Source organism: Drosophila tropicalis, unplaced genomic scaffold, assembly GCF_018151085.1.
Source record: "Drosophila tropicalis isolate 14030-0801.00 unplaced genomic scaffold, ASM1815108v1 contig_979, whole genome shotgun sequence".
Classification (NCBI taxonomy): domain Eukaryota; kingdom Metazoa; phylum Arthropoda; class Insecta; order Diptera; family Drosophilidae; genus Drosophila; species Drosophila tropicalis.
The window spans coordinates 1727191-1750557 of record NW_027173482.1 but is presented as its reverse complement, the minus strand read 5'-3'; the positions used below and the strand labels follow the sequence as shown (position 1 = coordinate 1750557).

The following is a 23367-nucleotide window of genomic DNA, read 5'->3' as shown; positions in this document are numbered from 1 at the left end:
CATCTCAAAATTGAACACCTTTTTTAAGCCGGAAACAGCTACTTTTAGCTATAATCCTCCTAAAAACATTAATTTTATTTTGTTAATGATTCAAAAACTACGAAATAAATCGCCAGGGCGCACCTGAGGTCGTGCTTGATACTAAAATTATGTAGTTTAAACGCGTTTACCGAACATTTACCGAACACATTGACGCAGGGGCCTTGGAAAAAAAGAAGCAATAGTCTTAAATTTAATTCAAGCTAAAATTTAAAACAACGCCATTTTTGTAATTTCTTAATTTTTATTAGTTCAACGAAGTACATTTTTGATGTTGCTAAATTCTTAAAAAAAAAATTGTTTTTGTTTACTATTATTAGAATCGCCTTTATTTATAGCATTAATTTTTACTTTTCCGCCAGTGTTGATACAAATTTTCAACTGATCAAACTATTTAAAGAGAAACCAGTTGCGACCATTTCTCAATAGACTTCTTCCAATGAGAAGTCTAAAGTGTCCCCAGCATAGAGAGAACTTAAATAGATAAAATAATATTAACTGGTTTTTTTATACTTTAAAACCACTTACTTTACAGCCCGACTTGTAAAAAACACAATTCGCTTCAACTTTTTGTTGTAGAAAAAATAATTAAAAGACCACAAACAACCTGGCTCTCCAAATGGATCCGAACTCAGATCCGGGTTATAGCTGTATATGTCGCATTCTGGCAAGTTAACCTCATCGTCGACAGCCGACCACAACGGTTGGCGCAAAACGTGATATTGGTCTCCAGCTAAAGCAGAGAGGTTTGAGTGAACGGAATTCATAACCCACTGCAAGGAAGGCTCCTTGCTAAACTCGTGCGACTAAAAAAGAAAGCGAAAAGTGTATTGTTTTCAAAATATTTCTGTAATTAATTATTAAAAAATTAGTATGTATCATGCGGTACACCATCAAGACATATTCATTTGAAACAAGTAATGGTAATAGTGTAATATACATATAGCAACGGTGTAGTGTTCTTATGATAAAGCCTTTACTGTATGTACTCCATCAAACCTTATTCACACGCACAGTGTAGGCAATTACCATATTCACTGCAAGACGGCCAGTTATATACACGGCCCCACTGCATAAGCTAAGATTGCTATGCTTATATTGCAATCTTTAGCCTTGGTCGAGTATATAGTCTTTCGTGGAGTTCACTTTCAAATCTAACTCTATTTAAAAAAAAAAAAAAAAAATCGTATTTTCTTAAAACGGAATACGAAAACCAATACAACAACAAGCTGGCAAGACACCAAGCCCCGACTTTCGACAAGAGAAACAAGTAATACAGTCGGATCCCCAGTACTTCAAGGGCAACAGCTGATAAAAAAAATAGGTTTGCCAAACTACAAGATGACAATGACATCGCTCATTCCAACGTAGACAGTGTTGACACTGCCACCATTCAACGGTACGTTAAAGAAAACGGGACTGCACTGGAATCTCCTCAACCAGAAAGCTGCAACAAAGAGTATTACAAGTCCTACCAGAAAGTTCTTTCACTCGGAAAAACAATAGGGGTACTGTTCGAGTGTACACTAACCACAGTGATGAATTTAGAAAATTAGTTGCTTACTTTAGTAAACTAGAAAATTTTGAATTTTACTGATAGAAGTTGAACGATGATAAACCATTCAGGGTGTGCATGAAGAACCTGCACTTCGATACTGACCCAGGCCAATTAAAAAAAGGGAAAGTTGCGAAGGACACCTTGAGAAACACTTCTGCTGTGATTTCGCATTTTATTTTATTTTCGTATTCCAGATGAACTTTTACTCATCCGTGAACTGCATGACCTCCACTCAGATCACCTACCACTTCTTGTGGAGCTCCACTCAACGTCTCAGCCACTCCCTCCTCGTCGCCGTCGTTGATCAATTTCACACGAAATGTTAAAAATTTTATTGTCTTTTATTTAAAAAGGAAAAATGGTTTTCCCAAAAGACAGAAATTATTAACTTTTCGGCAAAAGGTATGTTATTATTATTATTATAAGTATAGGATATAGTTGTAAACTATCAACCTGACTATATTTTACAAACACTGGCAACTAAGGCCTTCGGCTTAGACGAAAACTACATCCATACACTAGCCTGGGACTCGAACCCGGGTCCTCGTTGTTCAGTTGCCCAAATGACTGGGTCACTTAGATAACTCATCTACCGAGGACTGCACTGCAAGGCTGTAAATAAAAATAAGGTTTCACAGAACTTCCAGTGATTTCATTTTTACGGACCTACCTCAGGGAAATATGTAGGTATATGCGCACAACGTTTTTTTGTCTGTATCTCTATAAAAACTAGCCAATTTGTATACCCTTGCAAAAAGGGTACATTAATTTTGGTCAGAAGTGTGCAACGCATATAAAGAAACGTCTCTGACCATATAAATTATATATATATATTCTGTCTGGATGTCCGTCCATCTGGATCGACGCCAACTCCTCCTAGACATAAAGAGCTATAGAGTTAAAATTCATGTAGGCTTGTTTATACTGCACAGCTTGTTTATACTGCACAGCTTGTATATGTATCTTGAATTCAGTCGAAATAATATAGCTCCCATACAAATGGCAAAGTCACGAACAGTGACTTTTCTCAAGACCTTCGTTATTTTCTAAACTAATAATAATATTGGTAAATTTATTATACCTATAAATGATTATGAAAAATCGGATAAAGATGGGGTAACTATATCAAATTACTCCCATAGGAACGATCGATCGAAAATATCACTGTTTTTTCAATATCTTCATTACTGTTTACACAAATGTGATAAAAATGTATATTTCTCAGTTTAACATAGTTATAAATGACTGCTAAATTTAATCAAGATCGGTTGACCATATCATATAGCTTCCATTGGAACGATCGGTGGAAACAGTGACTTTGATCAATAACTTCGTTATATGAAATGTTGGGATTGTCGGCCGTTCTTCTGTAAACATTAGACTTGATGGCTATGAAGGGAGTAACAAAAAACTGCAAGGGTATAAAAACTTAGACGCGGTTGAAGTTAGCCCCAGCCATCTGGTTATATTTGGGCCTACTGCAAAAAAGGTTTTTGCAAATTTTAGGCTTGATTCTAGACATGAAAGAAAGTGGGAAAACAATTACAGAAATTGCTTCCCGAGTGAGTCTTCATACGAACACTATACGAACTTTTGCCAATTTGAGCAATTATGCTAAAACAAAGAGTACCGGCCAACCGACGAAAATCCAAGAGCGCTATAAACGGGAAATTTCGCGTCTTGCTGCCAAAAAGGAGATGTCCTGCAGCGATATTTCTCAACGTGTCCGGGAGACGGTTCTACGAAATAATTTCTGAAAACTAAAACATTTCCTATGCTATACAAATACAAATTTTGGACTCACGAGTTTCAAAATGTAATTTTTTAGACGGTCCATATGGATGCCGCAAGTATTGGCGAGATAAACGACTGTTATGCTTTATTCCGACAAAAACAAATGTGGTAATGTATAATACACTTCTTGATATATTGATTTTTCGGAAAATTTTTATCCTAACAATATGATTTTTCAACAGGAAAATGCTCCAACGCACACGTTTTTGAGTTGCCAGTTTTAAGCCCAGACCTTAATCAAATTAAAGGCATTTGTGGCATTTTATTTTTTAAAATAGACTTAAATTTGACTCGATAGTGCACCTGTAGTCGCTGAGTGGGAAAAAATTAGCAAATCAACTCTGAGAAAAATAAATTCAAGTAAAAGGCCATCATATTAATTAGAACTTCCACAAAATGAAAATATGCACATATAATATTTTCCTATAAAGATTTTTTTCTTTTGATATTATTAAAAGTTTTTTGCAAATTTTAGGTAAAAAAATTGGTTTGTTATTGTGTTTTGTTTATTTTAATTAGATTTATAAGCTACAAAAAAGTTATTATTTTCCTTTCATTTGGTTTTGGCAGGGTTGTCATTATGTATTAACAAATTTCCCCATATACATTTTTCAAGAGCTTCATTAATATATTTTTTGAGACAAAGAAATGACATAAAATTTGGTTTTTTATTCAATTTCCATGAGTTGGATTCAATAAATTCAAATTATTTATTGTTTTAAGAAAACTAATTTAAATTTTAAATACCGGGCTTACAGTTTGGGCACACGAACACAATGACAAATGTTTGACGTTTACAGGTGAACGTCGCCAATTCAGAGAAATAGTGGTTTTTTCTTGCGAATTGCACAAAAACTACGCAATTTCTTAAAACACTAAAATCGTCTCTTAATTAACAGTGCTTTTATTTATGTTTTAAAACATTTATTTTAGTTAATACCAAATAATTAACAGAATAATTTTCATTTCACTTTTCGAAGTGGACTATTAGCGGACGTTGACGATACTATGCGCAGTACGTTCAAGTGGCCCCTACAACACCAGGACATAGCCTGTTAGACATAGCCAATAGAAAAAAACAGACAAACAAATAATACTATAGCTATCTATTAACTAAATGGGATAGTATAGATGTTTTAAGCATATTAATTGAAAACTCTGAGCCGATTACAGGGAATAGAAGGTTGTAATCAGAGCAGAGGACCCTAAAAGGTTCATGCATAGCATAGTTAGAAGAACAACGACTAAGGGATAAAGGTATCAAAGGATGTCTACTTCGTCTACATGGTACCGACAGATTCACCTGAGCTAATAACTCAGGCGAGTCGATATCACCAATTAGGAGCTTGTGCATAAAAATGACACCAAGCATAATTCTACGGTTAGCTAGGGACGGAAGGTTAATCAAGAGAAGTCTACTAGAATATGAAGGCAAATTGACATTGCGATCCCAGCTTAAGCCACGAAGAGCAAATAGCAAGAACTGCTTTTGAACGGATTCAATTCTAATCTGGTGCGACTCATATTGAGGTGACCAAATGCAAGATCCATACTCTAAAATAGGACGGACAAGCGAAGTAAAAAGAACTTTAGTATATATAGGGGTCATCAAATTCTTTTGACCATCTTTTAATGAAACCCAGGACACTCATGACCTTTGCGACCGTGGTGGAAATATGGGTGTTAAATTACACCTTAATGCCTCTAAGTGTTCTTTTATGACTTTCAGTCGTTTGTCTCCGCTCCTAGCTCATTACTCTATTAAGTCTGTTCTGTTAGATTGTGTTCCATCATTCAAAGACTTAGGCGTTATGTTTGACCCTAAACTTTCATTTAATGTTCATATTTCTTCAATTGTCAACAGAGCAAGCAGCCTTCTCGGCTTCATTAAACGTTGGGCCAAAGAATTTGATGATCCCCATGTAACAAAGGTTTTATACACTTCGTTAGTTCGCCCTACTCTAGAATATTGCTCGCCAGTAGTATTGAATCGGTACAGAAGCAATTCCTTAAGTTTGCGCTACGCGGTCTAAATTGGGACCCGGGTCTTCGCCTACCTTCTTATTCTGACAGACTTCTTATTAATCTTCCTTCACTTTATAACCGTAGGCTTGTTTTTGGCATTCTCTTTCTCCATAAACTAGTCAACTAGTCAATTTACTAGATACGCTGTATTTTTGTGTTCCCTCACGTCGGACCAGAAACTTTTTTCCTATTCACCTTAGTAGATGTCTGACTAACTACTCTCTTCACGAACCTCTTCGTGTTCTTTGCCAATCTTTTAACAACCTTTCTCACCTTATCTCTCCTCATCTTTCTGTCACTTCTCTTCGCGCTATACTTTTTAATCATCTACAGCGAAACCAATGAAAATATTCTGGACTTGGATTGGCTGCAACTCATCCCTGGCCACATTGGCTGTGAATCGGGGCATAGCTGGCACCTTGTGCAAATAAAACACCTCCACCGGGCCGGGGATGTTTAGTTGCGTATAAAGCTAAGCTACCTTCTTCATTTAATTACTATTTGTCTTTAGCTTAAGCTTTTTCGTCGACTGCTGTGTTAGTTGACGTAAATAAATAAATAAATAAAAATAAAATTTAACTTATGGTCCATAAGTACGCCCAAATCATTCATATTATTTAGACGTTCTAGAGGGCTATTGTTTAGAAAATAAGTGACCAGTTGAGGAGAGTTACGGAGAAAAGTCATTACCTTACATTTGGTAGTGTTAAGATTTAGTAGATTAAACTGGCACCAGGATTGAAAGTTTTTAAGATCAGCTTGTAGCCGACTAAATGAATCTGTATCTTTATGAGTAAGACAAAGTTTGACATCGTCAGCATACATAAGCACACACGAAAGAACAATGACTGATGGAAGATCGTTAATAAATAGTGTGAAGAGCAGAGGGCCAATATGACTACCTTGAGGGACACCAGAAGTCACAGGAATGGAAGCGGAAAAAGAAGACTTAAAAAGTACCTTCTGTTTTCTATTTGTTAAATATTCTCGAACCCAAGAAAGGAAAAGGGGTGGAAACCCAATGTCGCTCAGCTTAAAAAGTAATAGGGTATGATTAACGGAATCAAAGGCTTTGCTAAAGTCAGTATATATTACTTCAGTTTGTTTACCATTGTCGAACCCCTTGATAATTATTGATGTAAATTCTAAAAGGTTAGTGGTTGTAGATCTACGTTTCACAAACCCATGTTGGGATGGCGAAATAATAGAGCTGCAAAAATGTTGCATTTGAGAAGTTATAATTTTCTCAAAAGCTTTCGGAATAGCGGACAATTTTGAGATACCCCTATAGTTAGAGGCTTCGGACTTTTTGCCATTTTTATGCAGAGGAATGATATACGACTCTTTCCAAATAGATGGAAAAGAGGAAGATTCGACAGACAATAGAAACAATTTAAAAATGGGTTTACATAATGCGTTTGCACAGAAGCTGAGTACACATCCAGGAAGACCATCTGGCCCCGGAGAATAAACAGGTTTAACTAATTTAAGTTCGCTAAGAATAGAACGTTCATCAATCACTGGATTGAAAATGCAATTAGCCTTTTTTAAATGATAAGGATACGGACTTGCTCGATATTCCGTTGAGGAATAAGTTGTTTTGAAAAAACTCGCAAACATATCGGCAATTGCCTGATCAGTGCTCGCTTTTTTATTTTGAAAAGACAAAAAAGATGGGTGCACAGATGTCTTACGTTTAGAATTAACAAAATTATAAAATTGTTTAGGGTCAGAAGAAAACTGAAGCTTACACCGCTAAAGATAATTCTTATAGCATTGTGTATTAAGCATCATGAATTTTGAACGAGCGACTGTATACAGAGCATAATCTGATGAACGACGTGTTTTTTGAAACTTCTTATAATATCGTGTCTTCACATTTTTCAAATTGGATAACTCACGAGAGAACCAGTGAGGTTTGTTAAGCCGCTCCAGCCTACCAAGAGGCACACAAATATCAAAGAGTGAATTCAGAGTATCATAGAAAAAACGAACAGCTGAGTTCATATCTCTACAATTGTACAGATAAGACCAATCGGTAGTAGCAAGTGAAAGCAAGGGCAAATTAATTTTTAAATTTAATGTAGGATGAAATTTGTCTTCTGGAAGAACAAATGGTTCGATCCTAGAAACCTCACAATAAGAAGAATCCAATATTAGAATTTAAGACAGGATTGACTTGGGATAAAGTTAAGCCTAGAAGGCCATCAATAAAGTCATGTGACAAAGAGGGCAGCAACGTGGTAGATTCATCTGTTAGTGACCATGCTAAAGCGGGTAAATTAAAATCACCTACAACTATGAGCAAGTCTTGACTGGAAACTAAAGAGGAGACAAACTGAATTGCTTCTAAATGATTTAAATATACCACCATGTCTGACAATGGTGGAATATAGGAACAAGTAATGAAAGCATTAAAAGATTTAAAATTTACTATGTGGCAACCACGTTGTTGCCAGTGGATTTACGCCTGATTTAAATTTCTAGTGATTTGCTAACACGTAAAAATAAATTATAATTGCATTAAGGCTTTCATTATTTTAATGCAGAATCCTCAGTTACTAAACGATTTGCTTAACGATATTCATTATACCATGCATCCATAGGATGAACAGGCAGGAGGCTTTTCCGACCCCATAAAGTATATATATTCTTGATCAGTATCAAAAGCGGAGTCGTAGGCCGTAGGCTAGTGGCGGCGCTAGAGTGCACGTGTGTTTGTAAGAAGAAGCGAGATAGCTTATGCTATAATGAGACATATGAAATAACGAAAAATAGAAAAATCGGCTAAAGCTAGATTTGGGTGTTGGCAAACGCTACTTTTTATGGTTTTGTCAGTTTGTTATTTTATTTGGCGCCTTGTTTGACTGCTCTGGCCGTCAAATATTTTACTCTAAATTATAAAATCGAGAAATTTTCGGCTGCTCTGTTAGCCGAATATTGTATTCTGAATTACATATATTTGATCTATAAAATCAAGAAATATTGTAAACTCAAAAATGCTTTCGTCTGTTGAGAATAGTGCGAACAAAACAGCTGGCAGCAACAGCTTTTTATACCATACACCCATAGGGTGAGATTGTATGTATATTAAAGTCGCCAATATGTATGTAACAGGCAGAAGGAAGGTTCTCCGACCCCATATTTTTGATCAGGATCAACAGCCGAGTCGATGTAGCCTTATCTGTCTGTCTATCCGCATAAACCAGCAGATGTCGAAGACTATAAAAGCTAGAGCCACCAAATTTGGTATGCAGACTCGTGTAGTATGTAAATAGGTAAAATTTATTTCAAATTTTTGCCACGCCCCTTTCCGCCCCCGCCATTTAAAAAAGGCGTTTATCTCAAAAACTATACTAGCTAGAGGCACCATATTTGGTATGTATATTTGCTTAGTAAATGCGCACATTATGTATGTGTAAAGATTTTGCCAGACCCTTTCAGCCCCCGTAATTTGAAAAGACTCGATTATCTCCCGTATTTTTCTACTTGATGCAATCAAATTTGGCACACTTAAATTTAATACTAATATCCAGCAAAAAAAAAAAAAAAAATCGAGTAATGCATATAAACGTTTTTCCATAAGGCCGGAGTTGGCCGTTGGCTGGTGGGGACGCTAGGGCGCTCGTGTGCTTGAATGAGCGAGATACTAGGCTATGCTTGTAAAAAACATGTGAAAATGCATTTGTTTAATAAAATTGAAATATTTCTTTACTGTGAATGGTATACCTAAGTCGGCGAGACGACTAAGTTGAGTCATTTTAAGCTATAATTCCGCTAAAAACATACATTTTCTTTTGTTAATTGTACAAAAACTACAAAATAAATCGCCAAGGCACTCCTGAGGCCGTGCTCGTAGAAATGTTTCACTTTCCTTTGATACAATATTTATATAGTATAACCTTGTTTCGGGCCGGAGTAGCTTAAGTAAATATTTCCCTGCAGTAGACAAGTTGACTGAGGAGCCTAGATTTCAGCTTTCACTGCAATTGCCGCTAAAGTGATTTCCGTAGCACACTTGATAATTTCACCAAGTTTCATCCCAATAGCTCTTAGAACGGCGGCGTGAACTTTGCACAGACGGACATGGCTATATCGACCTGATTGTCATGCTGATCAAGAATATATATACTTTATGGGGTCCGAAACGTCTCCTTCTGTGCGTTACTACATCTGACCAATTTTATAGTACCCTCTGCAAGGGTATAAAAACCGGCAACAAGATGGAAAACCTTTTAAATCTACTTTTGATATTTTTGTTTAAATACCCCTCACCTTTGCATCCGAGAAATCATAGTCTGGTTCAAATGAAACATTCAACGTTGCAATCAAGTAAAATAGGGTTTTCCGTGAAATTGTGTCACATAGAATAACACCTTCATCTCCTGACTGACTATTGTTGCGGTGAAAGTTGGGTGAAAAATCGGCTAGAGTTTGTGGGGGCGACAACGCTTGCAGATCATGGCCTTGTGTTTCTGCCGTAAAGCGTTTATACAAAATCTTCTCAGCGGCAACCATTTTACTGAAATATCAAAACAAACGTGTAAACGAGATTTATATACATACAGTTGCGAGCAAAAAAATAGTAGTGCCTAACACTCGCCGATATTTATTACTATAACTTGCAAGATAATATTCTGATCTGTTTAACACCTCTAAGTTCCGTTATTAGCAACGTCTAACACTTGTCCGTTACATTGTAACCTAACATGGTGACTTAACTTTTATGCTATTTCATTATTAAGCTTAATTGCCAAGTTTAGAGCAAGCAAAATAATAGTAGCGAAGGATCTTTTTATGCAGGAAACATAAACTATTACTCGAAGGTTGGTTTTTTTACTCCCTTTTTTTTTATTCCCTAAAGTATATCAATTTGCATACTTAAATGGGCCATAGTAAGCAAATGTATTTTGATATTCAGATCAAAAACCTTATAACTGAGGGCAAAACTTACAGAGAAGTCCGAAAAATGTTTAAAGGTTTTACAACTGCAGTTCAAAATGCATTAAAAGGTGGAAAAATATCAGAAAGACGTGACCGAAAGCTTTAAATCTCGCCCAAATTAGAAAAAAGAATAGTGCGAACCTCAAGGCTTCGTCCGTTTAAAAAGTGCCGGCCAGTGTTTGGACAGTGCGATAAGAGTTAACACTAAATAACTGGAACGCTCGCAGTCCTCGGAAAGCACCGCTTCACTCACAGAAGAACATAAAACAACGGATTGTATACTCAAAATTCCACCCAAATTTGGCTTGTAGAGAAATGGCGTAAAATACTGTGGTCAGATGAGCCCAAAATTGTGGTGTTTGGATGGAGGTCTAGGTTGTATATTCGTCGCCCGAAATACAGTCCACCAAGACTGTTAGCCATGGCAGATCAAGTGTGTTGGTGTCGGGCTGTTTTTCCTATTACAGTGTTGGTCCTATATGCAGCATAGAAGGCATCATGGGCAAGCATGTTTATGTTAAAGTTGTTGAATGGTGATGTTATATTGATATTGAATTGGTCTTTATTTTAAAACTATTTCCCTGAAATAAAATTCTATACTTTGAACTTTGTGGTCTTCAAATTATGTTCTACTATTATTTTGCTCGCCTCAATTTGGCACTATTGACACAAAATCTTCATTATTTTCGAAAAATCAAAATGTAGTGTTTTTTTTTTGTTTACAATATAATAAATAACAAACCGAATAACAAATTCGCATACAAAAAAATCAAAATAGAAAATAACTTTCTATGCTATAAGTAAAATGGGCGATGCCACTACTATTTTTTTGCTCGCAGCTGTATATGAACACAAAAGTAACCGATTCTAAAATACATACCACGAATAGCTTTCTATTCGCCCAAATATATTGATTCCGCCAGTTTGTATGGAGAGTGCATTGTTTATGGCCTCAAAACGGGAACTCTCTAACAGTTTCATGATTATACGAAAAATAATTTTATGAATAACGCTTTGGCTGTTTTTTTTGAGCAATTTCGGAATCTAATCACTTATCCAATGTTCAATCTCAAAATAAATATATGTGACAATTCCAGTAATATGCAACTTAGATATACTTGCATAGCTCCAACAGGTTAAATTGTTTCTATAAGCTTGAAAATATATATAACCATATGCATGGTATGTACTTCGAATGCACTGGTTGTTTGGTTTCTTATGGTTTTGAAGTAAACGCTTAAAATCCAGCTCAATATGTAATAAGGTTAGCGAGACTGCTAATAAATATCAATTTATATTTTTTTGTATTTAGATACAGAAGGTATTGGAATATGTTTGCACATTGTCGGGCAATCACGACCTTCCCACAGAAGAAAACAAAATAAGGCGTCGAATTTATAAATTAAAGTTTGATCTTTGTACATATGTACATAAAAACATCCGTATGCTCAATTTTTACATAACATATCACAAATAAAAAAAAATTTGCTTCGCGATCTTAACAATTTATTTGTTTCATAAAATGTTTGATTTTAAATTTTATTATTTTATTTATTGGTATTAACATAGATGTATTTATGTATCAGTTAATTTTACTATTTTGGCCAATCTAGCACATATGTATGTATGTATGTAATTGTATTGGACGGTTTTCTGCGTTTTACTTTTATATTACAATTTATATTAATAACAACATTTCGTTAGTCAGTTTATACAAGGTGCAACAGCAAAATGATAGCATTTAACAACACTGACTGAAATATTCGTTAATCTAAACGATACACATTTTCAGTTACTACATACATACATATGATATAATTTCAAAGGTTTCGTTGGGACAGTATTTTTTTTTTAAAACGAAATCAATTATTTCTACAAAGCAACATTTTACTTCAGATGACAATCCCAATAAGGCCCGATTCCCACTGGCGGCCATCAACCAAATTTTCGGGAGATGGCGCATATTGCCGTGCCAATTTGACCATCCAAAAGACACGTTCCTATGTCAAGCGGTTAGATTGGCGTTTTTAGTGATATTTTTCGAATGCAACATGTTTGTTTCAGAGGTATAATTTGACATAGATAGATTTTGTATGATATTTTTGAGGAAATTGAACTTTCGGACATAAAAGAGACGGTGCTAGTGGGAATCGCTGTTTAACTTCCACCGTTAATCACAAGCACTCCCAAGAGATGGATCGAGTAGGAATCGTTCCAAAATTGTTTTATATAAATTCCACAAGATTTGCATCGTGATGATACGTTGAACATTACACAATGATTATGGATGTGACACAGCGATTTCCACAGCACCATCCACAATCCCATACCTAGTATTCCAACTGCCAGAGTCGCCAAAATTGAAAAAGTAACAACCAACAACCAATATTCTAAATTAGTGGTCAGCACGGCCCGACACTTAAAACGCTCGTGTACGTTTCGGAAATGGCACTTCGGAGAAGCGATTGCATGGGAAGCAGAAATATAGTTGCAGGTTTGCTGCCCATGCAGAATTTAGCCCGACGATTTTCCTCAGGGTGTCAATGACAATACGTAGCGATGCTTGCTCTCCATTTTTGGAAGGTTTTATTACAGACGAATATATAGCTGCTAGGATGGTGACAAATAAGGTGGTCATTATTATAGGCCATAATTTCATGTTCCTCTCGATGCTGCCAATATGATGAAGGTTTTCAAAGTTCAATCTTTGAAGGTATGGCATGCTCAGAATTTTCTTATAACCAGTATTATTTATGGTGGTTGACGTCGCTGAGCCTGGGTGCCTTTTGACGATATGTTTAATGTTTCTGTAGAGAGACCCATTTATTTGTATTTCCTCATCGCACTTCAACAAGTAAGTTCCGTGGATTGTTGTGTTGGTGCCGTTCTCTGTTTGGATTACGACCGTGTCCTCATTTATGATAATAATCCCGTCATCGATTATCTCCAGCGGTTGTAAGTTACTGGGACGGGTGTCACAGTGTGCTATGCCTCCTGAGTGTAGCTGCTGGGCACAGGTTGTCGAATTTAGTTGCTTGCAGAATGTGGAGGTAAGCGTAGCGGTGCAATTTATGTAGGAAATGAAAAGTTAGGTGGGCCTAATCATGGCAATCGTATAGTACCTAGTGAGCGAGACAGAACGACATGCAGCGGCCGTACCTATCTGGTCGACTCACTCATTGAAAAATAAAGCAGAAGCGTCGATCGGAAAACACTCGCAATCGTACTCTCGCCACGATCACATCGCACATAAATTTATCGCTAAGGCCATTATAATAATAAATAAATATATGTATTCTTAACACAAAGAAACATTGTTAATAATATAAGTTTAAATAAGGAAATCACATCCTTAAATAATATTGAAATAAATAACTAGAATATTTCAATTCTACAAACTGGCGGCTCAACCGAGATTTCTGGCCCAAGACAATTGGTGAAAATCGTGTGTGTGTGAAGTTCGCAAATGAACAGAAAATTGTTAAAATTGCATGCATTAACGTGTAATACATATACAAAGTCAAGGTTGTTTGCGAACGAATTTCAAAAGACGCAACCACTACAAGTTCAAAAAGTAGTAGATGTTGGTGTGACTGTACGAGAGGCGACGAGTGGACGGTGAGACGGTGAGCGGTCGGACGACGCAAGAAGAGCGTAACCCAGAATTTTGGCGCCGTTTAGGCAAAAAGTCGGCGGCTGAAGTTGAGAGCAGCTCGAGAAGGGTGGTGACTCGAGAGGCAAAGAGAGAGCAGACAGCGGACACGAAGTTGATGATAATTAGTGGTCACTGTGGAAGCAGACAGACGGAGAGAGCAGACGGAGGACACGAAGTTGACGATAACCAGTGTTCACTGTGGAAGCAGACAGACGGAAAGAGCAGACAGTAGACACGAAATTGATGATAACCAGTACAAGACCAAACGAAAAGGCAGCGGACACGAAGTTAAAACAATTGGTGTGGAAGCAGACAAAGAGAGATCAAGAGAACGAGTGGAAAACAGTTGAGTGAGTAGCGACAGCAGAGTGAGTGGCAACAGAGAGCGAACCGAACATCTATAAGAAGGCTGAGTGAGTTGCTACAGTGATATTGAGCGGCTCCATAGAGCAGGACGACTATGGTTGGGTGAGCTGTTTAATTATTGTCTTCAGTGTGAGTTACTTTGCTTGCAAAACGAAACCAGACCGGTGGCAAAAATATTGACGAAATTGATGCGAGCTGCAGAGAGCACATTTCTAAGAATCGTCTGAATTAAATTATAACATAACACAATTTGACCTACATTAACATAGTGCGTAAATCTTGCTAAGTCGTAAAAAATTTGATTGATTGATACTAACTACATATTAATATACCAATCTTGTTAAGCAGTATACCTGTAATTGAGTGAAATGGATCGAGGTGAGAGAGGGCTAGAGACTACAGGCCTTAAAGCAGAGCTGCAAACGGGTCTACTCGCTCACCAAGATCTAATAGAAACTGAGAATGACGGGCAGGAGGCAGATTTCGCCTCGGCTAGAACAATTCGAGAAGTCCCGAACACAGATGGGCAAAGGTCATGGTTCACACTTAAAGATGTGGAGGGAAGCGTTTCCGAATTTTGCGGTTTAGGTTCGATTGATGTTGTACAATGGATCAGGGAGCTAGAAGAATGCGCTTTAACTGTACAGTGGAGTCAGTTACAGCTTTTTGTGTATGCAAAACAATTGTTAAAGGGAGCTGCATTATTGTTTATACGTAGTAAGAGAGATATTTGTAGTTGGGGGTCCCTGAAAGTAGCTTTGAAAAACGAATTTCATCAGCAGAAGTTCATAGAAGACTGGGCAATCGACAGTTAAAGAGAGGTGAGAACTTGTATGAGTTTTTGTATTCGTTAATGGAAATCGCAAAGTCGATTGATTTGGATGACGAAAGTTTAATCGAGTATTTCGTAGAAGGTATACCAGACATGAGAGCAAATAAAGCATTATTGTATCAGGCGAGAACAGTGGATGCGTTAAAAGTTCAAATAGAGACCTACTTAAAATCCTATGATCCTAAAAAGTCGTCAAAGAAAACAACATTCGAGTCATCTTTTCACAAGCAAGGTAGAGATAATAGAGAGAAAAATTCGATAACAAAAGGTGATCGCAAATGTTTTAAGTGTGGTGATCCTTCACACATGATGAGAGACTGTAACAAGAAAACGTTTACTTGTTTTAAATGTGGCAAAACAGGCCATCGTTCGTTTGAATGTAAAGATAAAGATACCACCAAAGTTGAAAGCACCAATGTTGTAGAGGATAAATTAATAAAAGCATCAGCTAAATTTTCTGATTCGGGTTTGAAGTTGAAAGAAGTAACTTATAAATCGGTTAAGTTCAACGGTCTAATTGATACAGGAGCAAATTTGAGTCTCATAGCGTGTTTGTTAAACTCGGAATTAAGTCACTAACTGGATATTCGAAGACCCTTACAGGCAATGTGATGACCTTTGGTAGTTTTAGCATAATTGTCAAGATAGATGGCATTGAGATGGAAGTCGAGTTTCATATCGTTCCTGATGAAGACATGGCATATGAGGCAATTTTGGGTAGAACCATATTAGAACACGTCGATTTGGTTGTTACCAAGAAAGGTACAAAGTTTGTGAGCATCAACAGAAAAGAATCACTGTGTAACGCGAATAAATCTTGTGCTGAGTTGTTTAAGGAATTTGAAAGTATGTGTATGCACAATGCAGAACAGAATAAAGTGGAAATCAAGAGTGACTTGTCACATATCAGTGCAGAAATCGGTAGTGAAGTCAAGAAGTTGATTAAAAGTTACAAACCTATTAGAAATACAAACACTCCTATAGAAATGAAGATTGTACCAACAGATGAGTTGCCAGTTCATCAGCATCCAAGGCGTCTAGCAGAGTCTGATCAGAAAATCGTTGATAGTACAATACAAGAATGGTTGGAGGAGAAGATAATAAGGCCAAGTTTTTCCGAATATGCTTCGCCTGTTGTACTTGTAACAAAGAAGAATGGGAAAAAGCGTCTGTGCTGCGATTACAGAAAGCTAAGTGAGAAAGTGGTCCGAGATAATTTTCCTATGCCACAGGTGGACACCGTATTAGGTACTTCAAAGTGCGTTGGTTTACACTACTTTAGATCTAACAAACGGGTTTTTCCATGTTCCTGTTGAGGAAAAATCTCAGAAGTACACAGCATTCGTAACTCAGAATGGTCAGTATGAATTCCTGTACGTACCATTCGGAATTTCCAACTCTCCAGTAGTTTTTACCAGATTTATAATGGCAGTAATGAGAGAATCCCTGAAGAATGGAGATGCAGTGGTGTATATGGACGATATAATTATACCAAGTGTTAGCGTGAATGATGGTCTAATTAAACTTAAAAGGGTGTTGAAGATAGCTGCGGAAAATGGGTTGAGAATAAACTGGGAGAAATGTCAGATACTGCAGAGTAAAGTAAATTTTTTGGGCTATATAGCTGAAAATGGATGTATTTAGCCAAGTAAGGAGAAGACTGATGCCGTTTCAAGATTCCCGATCCCACATGATAAGAAGTCAGTTCAACGATTTTTAGGGTTAACATCGTATTTCCGTAAATTTATCGAAGGATACGCATTAACAGCTAAGCCCTTGACTGACATTTTGCGAAAGGACAACAAGTTTGAGTTTAAAGAATTGCAAATGGTAGCGTTTGAGCAATTGAAATTAGCATTGATCAAAGGTCCTGTTTCAAAGTTATACAATCCTAAGCTAGAGACTGAGATTCACACTGATGCCTCGAAACACTGTTTCGGAGCTGCGCTTTTACAGAAAAATTCAGAAGATGGTTTATTTCATCCGGTACAATATATGAGTCGGAAAACTAAACCTTGCGAAGAGAAGTATGATTCATATGAACTTGAGGTTTTAGCAGTTATTGGAGCATTAATAAAGTGGCGAATATATGTGTTAGGATTGAGATTTAAGATTGTCACAGATTGTAATGCGTTCACGATGACAATGAAAAAGAAAGAGGTTCCGTTGCGTGTAGCACGTTGGGCAATGTACCTATAAGATTTCGATTATCAGATTGAACATCGTTCAGGTTCAAAGATGCGGTATGTGGATGCCTTGAGCCGTTTATCTTGTTTTCTGCTAACTGACAGTATAACCCATAAATTAAGGGAAGCACAGTTGGCAGATGATTGGACTAAACTGATTAAAAGCTTAGTTCAGGAGAAGGGAGAAGATTTTTACATCGAAAATGAAATATTGATAAAGGACCCCAATCGAGAACTTATTGTCGTTCCCTCGCAGATGGAAAAGGAAATAATACAGATTGCACACAAACAAGGACATATTGGAGCTAGAAAGACTCAGGATATCGTAGAAAAATCGTATTATATTCCAAAATTAAAAGAGAAGGTAGTCCGTGTTGTTGAGTGTTGCGTGGAATGTCTTATTGTTAATGCCAAAACCGGTAAAAAGGAAGGATTTTTGATGCCAATAAGCAAAGGAGATCAGCCATTGATGACATATCACATTGATCACATTGGCCCGATGGAGGTCACCACAAAGCGCTACAATCATATACTTGTTATTGTTGATGGGTTCTCTAAGTTTGTATGGTTGTATCCGACTCGTGGAACAGGAGTCGAGGAAGTACTTAGTTGTCTTGAAAAGCAGGCCATAATTTTTGGTAACCCGGTGATAATAATTTCTGACAGGGGAGCAGCATTCACGTCCAATGCGTTTAAGGAATATTGTAACAGACAGGATATACAGCATTTACTGATAGCAACAGGTGTACTCCGTGGCAACGGCCAAGTAGAAAGGATGCATAAGATAATAGTTCCAATGATTTCAAAGTTAAGTCAAGAGAATGAGGGAAACTGGTACAAGTATGTAGGTCGTTGGCAACAATTTATTAATAATACTGCTCCAAGAAGTACAAGAGTTACACCTTTTAAGATTTTGACAGGAATAGAGATGCGTAGTCCTGATGATCCCGCAATAAGAAAGCTGATAACCGATTCGTTAATAGAAGAATTAGACTGTGGTCGTGATGAGATTAGAGCGGAGGCTCGAAAGAATATCGATGAAATACAGCAGGAAATGAAAAGGACGTTTGACAAAAACAGGAAATGGGAAAGAAAATATAATTTAAACGAGTTAGTGGCGATTAAACGTACACAGTATGGGACAGGTCTAAAGTTGAGAGGTAAATACTTAGGACCATATAAAGTCACGAAGGTGAATAGGCACGACGTTGAGAAGGTTGGCGATGGTGAAGACCTTGTAAGACATCAACAGTGGCTGAGTTCATGAAGCCTTGGCTAGGATCATTCGGGTCGAATGACTTGTCAGGATAGCCGATTGTAGTAAATGAAGTGTCAGGCGGGCCTAATCATGGCAATCGTGTAGTACCAAGTGAGCGAGACAGAACGACACGCAGCGGCCGTACCTATCTGGTCGACTCACTCGCAATCGCACTCTCGCCTCGATCACATCGCACATAAATTTATCGCTAAGGCCATTATAATAATAAACAAATATATGTATTCTTAACACAAAGAAACATTGTTAATAAAATAAGTTTAAATAAGGAAATCACATCCTTAAATAATATTGAAATAAATAACTAGAATATTCCAATTCTACATTTATGATTGGTATTATTTTATTACCGCAATCTGCCACGTTATTACTTTCTTTGAAGTGTAATATTGATCCGTTGTGTTGAACTGGAAATATGGGTTTTTTTTTACAAACTAAACTAGGATTGGGGTATTTAATAATAAAATGTAAAAAATTATTATCTAATATTACGTTAACATAAGATATTTCAATTAAATCAGTTATACTTAGCCCTGCAAGGTGCTCATTTACAATTTTCTTTAAAAAATCTGAATCAAAAACTACTGGATTCACTATTTGTATCTTTGCAATTGTAATTGACAACATTAGAGTCTCAAGTTCCGAAATCATAATTCTGTTTCTATTGAGCAAAGTTCGGTAAAGTCTGGTGTTTCTGCTATTATCTTTAGAGTTGTTCCTAGTATATTAATGCTCCTAGTTTGTTTATGATGAATGTTAACTGATTCCAATAGATTTCTTATACATATGATGTACGTCGGACTCAAGAAGTAATCTCATATGAGATAAAGGGAAGTGAACCATTAATGCCGTTGTCTCATCGGTCAATTCCGAGTACATTGAAAGATTAATTGAGTGTCTGAGGATTTCATAATCTTTCCAAATAATAGCTTCTACCTCTGTAAAATTGACATTTAAACTTTTTTGGAATTGAATTTTTTCGGATCCTAAAGTGGCACAAACTTCGTTTAATAGGTCAAGCCCTATTATTCCGTCAAAGCTTGTTAGATTGTGGGTGCCAAAAAGATGCATAAGGCATTTTTCCTGAACTGGGTCAAAGCCATAAAGTATCTTAACAAAAATTTTTTTTTAACACTAATTATTCCTTTTAATTCTGGCATCGGTTTTATGTAATTTTTCGCTGCGCCTGTATCGATTAGTAGTTTTACTGTCTCTTCTGCTATCGATCGTTCTACGAATTGTAGCAGGGAGCTATTCCTAAAAAATTTATTTACTGGAGCTGGTCTTGGTCATCGGTATCTGATACCTCAGACTCTGCCAGTGTTCGATATTCTTCGTCTAACTGGCATGTGGGAGCTTCTTCTACTGATATGTGATAAATTCTTTGTTTTTTGGAACCGGTGTATCTGGCCGTTCCACTATTTGGTCTTTTTGAAATCTGGTTTTGGTATAGAACATTGTTTTGGTTTGGATATTGAGTCGGTTGTTTAAACCGCGAAGAAGTATCAATATCCATAGGCTGTGGTGGCTCCTGCTTTATATTTGGGCTATTACCAAATTGAGGTTTCTGTTTGAAAAATGGAGTTTTTATGGAATTCGGAGAATTGTTCTCCATAGCGTTTCTCTGCACGTATCGTTGAGTTCTTTCCTCAGATTTTTTTGCAAAGCTATTTGCGAATTGGAAGCGCTCATGGTTTGACTCAACTTCCTGTGCTAGAGCCAGAGCTGATGGCAAATCTTTAGGTCTTGCCGAAAACAAAATATCGCTAAGGGATTTTTTTTTGGTCCAGAAATAAATACTCTTAATGCGTCGGCTCGATATTTTTCATTAAGGGAAGTAGCTATAGTGGAATCATAGGTCATGATTGTTTTGTTTATTAGGATTGTCAATTTTTTTCCGATTTCGTCATAGTATTGAATGGTTGATAAATTTCCTTGTCTTAGTACAGACAACTCTTGTTATATTATATAAATCGGTCTTTGGTTAGAGTAAGCAAAGTCAAGTCTGTTTATAATAGCTTTAAAGTTCAAAGGTGTGTCAGAGGAAGACAGTACCATATCGGCCGAGCCTTTAATTTTATATCTCAGTGTTTATGCCCAACTGGCAACACAAGGGTTAAGGGAGCCGGGACCTTTTACCTCGCGCCGCTCTTCCGATGATGCTCATCGCTCTCCCCACGAAAAGAACTACCCACACTTCGCTCCAAGCGGGGCTTGATTCCCCTCTCTTAGTTTAAGCTAGAATTAATTGTATTATACCTGTGACTGAATATACAAGTGAAAGGAAATTTCTGCGTGTCTACATTTTTTTCCAAGAAATTAAAAGGAGAAAATTGATTTAGCTGCCCCAGCCAGAAGGAAGTTCTGCCCCCCTACGAACATTGGTCCTTCGAGCCGGATACCAAGATCCTCTCAAACCTTTTGCATCGGTGGAATTTCATACATATTTCAAGCTAAGTAATTTTTTCCAAATTATATGTATATGGGTACATGTACATGCCTCCAGCATCCGTACCCATACTCACATACATATAATTGTTTCCCTTGATTTTTCCTAATCAAAGTAAAATTACTTTCGCGCAATTTTCTTCCTCGTCAAAGGGGAGAAAATTTTGGTCACCAATTTTTTCATCCATATATATGTGTCCAGTACATAAGGCGCCATATTTGTTCGCCCACTTCAAGATTTTTTTCTCGCACTTTGGCATATATAGGCCAAGTATATAAGGCGCCATATTCATTTGTCTATTTCTAATATATATTTTTTTGAAAGAAATCTACGAAATTCAAAGTGATCTACATACATATATATGTATATATATGCAAGCAGAGTGTGTGAATGTGCATTAACATAAATTACAAAAATTTATCCAGTGCTAAATTAAATCCCAAAAAAAAAACAAGCAAATACAGTCCACTCCTGGGAAAAGTGTGTGCGCGAGTGAAAGGTGGATCCAACGAAGAAAAAAAAATTTTCAATACAAATTAATAAAGATTTTTTAAACAAAAAAAAAAAAAAAAAAAGAAAGTGAACCACCCTCTCACATATAAAGGCCACACTTAGACATTTCTTGTGTCCCGCGACACCCTATAAAGTTAAGGCATATCAGCTAGATACATCAAAGGAAATAAAGAAATGATTAATTTGTATATAAAAATCCGATCCATTCACACCTCTGCATAATTCCATTCCATATTTTCATATTTAAAAAACATATCAAAGAAGCCAACCTTGGCTACGCCGAAGTTTTTATACCCTTGCAGCCCTTGGCAATAATATTTATACTTTTTGAAATTTCTTTCCCTGCAACTCAATTCATCAATACACAAACAAAACATTATTACTCTTTTTACTACAATTTTTTCTTCCTTTTCCATCTTTTCCTACGCAACGCACGGCACGCATACACATACAGTTCATGTAGCGTTGCGTCTATGTGTGTGTATGCTTGTACTCTTTTGTTTTGATGATGACGTAGTAGGCAGCAAGCAGCGCTGCCGGCAGCGGTTGAACCGATTTATATTGACTGTAACTTGTGTTCTATTTATCAGATCAGATTCAAATTTTGGAATCTGAGTCTTTATATCCAATACTATCATCGTAGTAAATTTCATGGATATTCTCCAATTTTCATCAAAAATTTTTCCTAGAGCTATATGATATAGTGGTTCGATCCTGACAATTTTCATACTTTATCTGCTCCGGGCTATAAGTAGCTCAAATACCAAGTTTCATCTCGATAGCTCTTAAGATGGCGGCGTGAAGTTGATTTGCACAGACGGACGGACAGACGGACATGGCTATATCGACTCAGCTTCTCATGCTGATCAAGAATATATATACCTTATGGGGTCGGAAACGTCTCCTTCTGTGCGTTACAAACACCTGACCATTTTTATAATACCCTCTGCAAGGGTATAAAAATAATAACAAATATTACATATCCACACATATACATACATTTATATATATTTTCCATACATAAAATTTAACATATTCATATTCATATCCATATAAGTACATATTCCACAAAAATTCTTAATTTTTCGCACACAAATATATTTATTTTTCCATCACCGCAAACAAAATCCCGCTACTCCTTACAGCCTATATACGTACGTGCATACATAAGTTCAGCTTAACTGCAGTATATAAGCACAGCTGCAAGCTCCTGTGTCAAAGACCGGCACAAAGCAAACGACCAAAAGTAGCTGTGCTGTATACCCTACGTTAGCAGGCACTTTGTGTGGTATATATGCTGAAGGGTCACTTTGAGGGAAAGGGCGAATAATATATGATTATTAAAAAACTGTGTTCCGCGCCCCTTTTTTATTTCCGAATATTAGAATTTCTGTTCCAATTCCGTTTCGGGTCAGAGAGCAAAATTTATTTCTATGCGTCTGGAAAATTAATTTTTTCATATTTTTGGTGAATTCTTGTTCCAAGCGTTCCAATTCGTATCTTTGGGATTATATTACAATTCCAAAGTGTTCCAAGCGTTCCAAGTCGTAGGGAAAACCTTCGACGTGAAGGCCCTCGTGGACCCTTGTTCGGCGGTATCGTCGATGCCGACGTCGCTGGCCACGGCCTTTAAATTGACAGCCGTCAATATTGGGGCGGAGAAAGCGGTGGCAGCAGTTATCCGGTCCCCGATCAGTGAAGGATGGCGATTGGAGGCGATCCTGAAGGTG

General features: G+C 36.9%; 1 protein-coding gene across 1 annotated transcript; it reads right to left on the bottom strand.

The window, feature by feature from the left end:
* Positions 1 to 263: 263 nt before the first annotated feature.
* Maf1 (repressor of RNA polymerase III transcription Maf1) lies at positions 264 to 12156 on the bottom strand. Its single transcript, XM_068302304.1, has 4 exons — positions 11241 to 12156; positions 9692 to 9938; positions 568 to 845; positions 264 to 513 (listed from the first exon to the last, which is right to left on the bottom strand). The coding sequence occupies exons 1-4, from the start codon at positions 11339 to 11341 to the stop codon at positions 462 to 464; spliced, it is 678 nt and encodes a 225-aa protein (XP_068158405.1). The 5' UTR covers positions 11342 to 12156; the 3' UTR covers positions 264 to 461.
* Between the last annotated feature and the right edge of the window lie 11211 nt (positions 12157 to 23367).